This window comes from Numida meleagris, unplaced genomic scaffold, assembly GCF_002078875.1.
Source record: "Numida meleagris isolate 19003 breed g44 Domestic line unplaced genomic scaffold, NumMel1.0 unplaced_Scaffold401, whole genome shotgun sequence".
NCBI classification, from domain to species: domain Eukaryota; kingdom Metazoa; phylum Chordata; class Aves; order Galliformes; family Numididae; genus Numida; species Numida meleagris.
Window position 1 is genome coordinate 29,819 of NW_018364622.1, and position 1,170 is coordinate 30,988.

A 1,170-nucleotide genomic window follows, 5' to 3' on the forward strand; every position below is an offset into this window, starting at 1 on the left:
GGTTCCTATGGGTTTCTATGGGTTCCTATGGGTTTCTATGGGATGTCTACGGGTTCGTGCGGGTTCCTGTGGATCCTATGGGATCTCTCTCTGGGTTCCTCTGGGTTCTTGTGGGTTACGTGGGTTCCGTGTGGGGTTTTCCGTGTGTGTCAGGAGGCGGTGCAGCTGGACGGGGAAGTGTTCGGGGCCCTCCTGCGCCGCGTGGCCCCCGCCGCCCACCGGCACCTGCGGCGTCACCGCGTGGAGCCGGCGCTCTACCTGACCGAGTGGTTCATGTGCATCTTCGCCCGCAGCCTGCCCTGGGCCGCCGTGCTGCGCGTCTGGGACATGTTCTTCTGCGAAGGTGCTCCCTTCCCCCCCCGACCCCAAAAACCCCCGAAATCCACTCGAAAAATGGCCCCGAAATGGCCCCAAAAAACGGCCCCGACATCGCCCCCCAAACCCCCAAAAGGCGACCCAACAAACGGCTCTGACATCGCCCCAAAAATGCCAAAGTGTGACCCAAAAAATGGCCCCGAAATTGCCCCAAAAATCCCAAAATGTGACCCAAAAAATGGCCCCAAAATTGCCCCAAAAATCCCAAAATGTGACCCAAAAAATGGCTCCGAAATTGCCCCCCAAAATGGCCCCAAAATCACCCCCAAACCCCTGAAACGTGACCCAAAAACAGCCCCGAAATCCACGCCAAAACAGCCCCGAAATCCACCCCAAAACAGCCCCGAAATCGCCCCAAAAACCCTGAAACATGACCCAAAAACAGCCCCAAAATCGCCTTAAAAACAACCCTGAAATCGCCTGGAACCCAAATCCTTCATCGTGGCCCCAAAAAGTTCTGTCTCAACCCAAATCCCGTTGCTTTGGCCCCGTTTTTCGTGGCTGTTTTTCTCCACTTATGGGGCCGGGGATTCTATGGGGAGAGCCAAACCCTATAAAAATGGCCCCAAATCCACCCCCAAAAAATCCGCAAAGTCCCCTGAAATGGTTGGGATCCCGTGGGATCTTGTTGGGTTTTGTAGAAATTCTGTTGGGTTTTGTTGGGATCCCATTGGGTTCTGTTGGGTTTTGTTGGGTTTTGTTGGGTTTTGTTGGGATCGCATTGGGTTTTGTTGGGTTTTATTGGGGTCCTGTTGGGTTTTGTGGGATTTTGTTGGGATCCTATTGGGTTTTGTT

General features: G+C 54.1%; 1 protein-coding gene across 1 annotated transcript in view; it reads left to right on the forward strand.

Moving 5' to 3' along the window:
- Nucleotides 1-1,170, forward strand: part of LOC110391545 (TBC1 domain family member 10B-like) — a gene marked incomplete at its 5' end in the record, with an annotated part of 11,800 nt that overhangs the window by 5,387 nt on the left and 5,243 nt on the right. Inside the window, 1 exon segment of the mRNA XM_021383437.1 lies at nt 154-343. Within this exon segment, the coding sequence (XP_021239112.1) occupies nt 154-343 (190 nt within the window).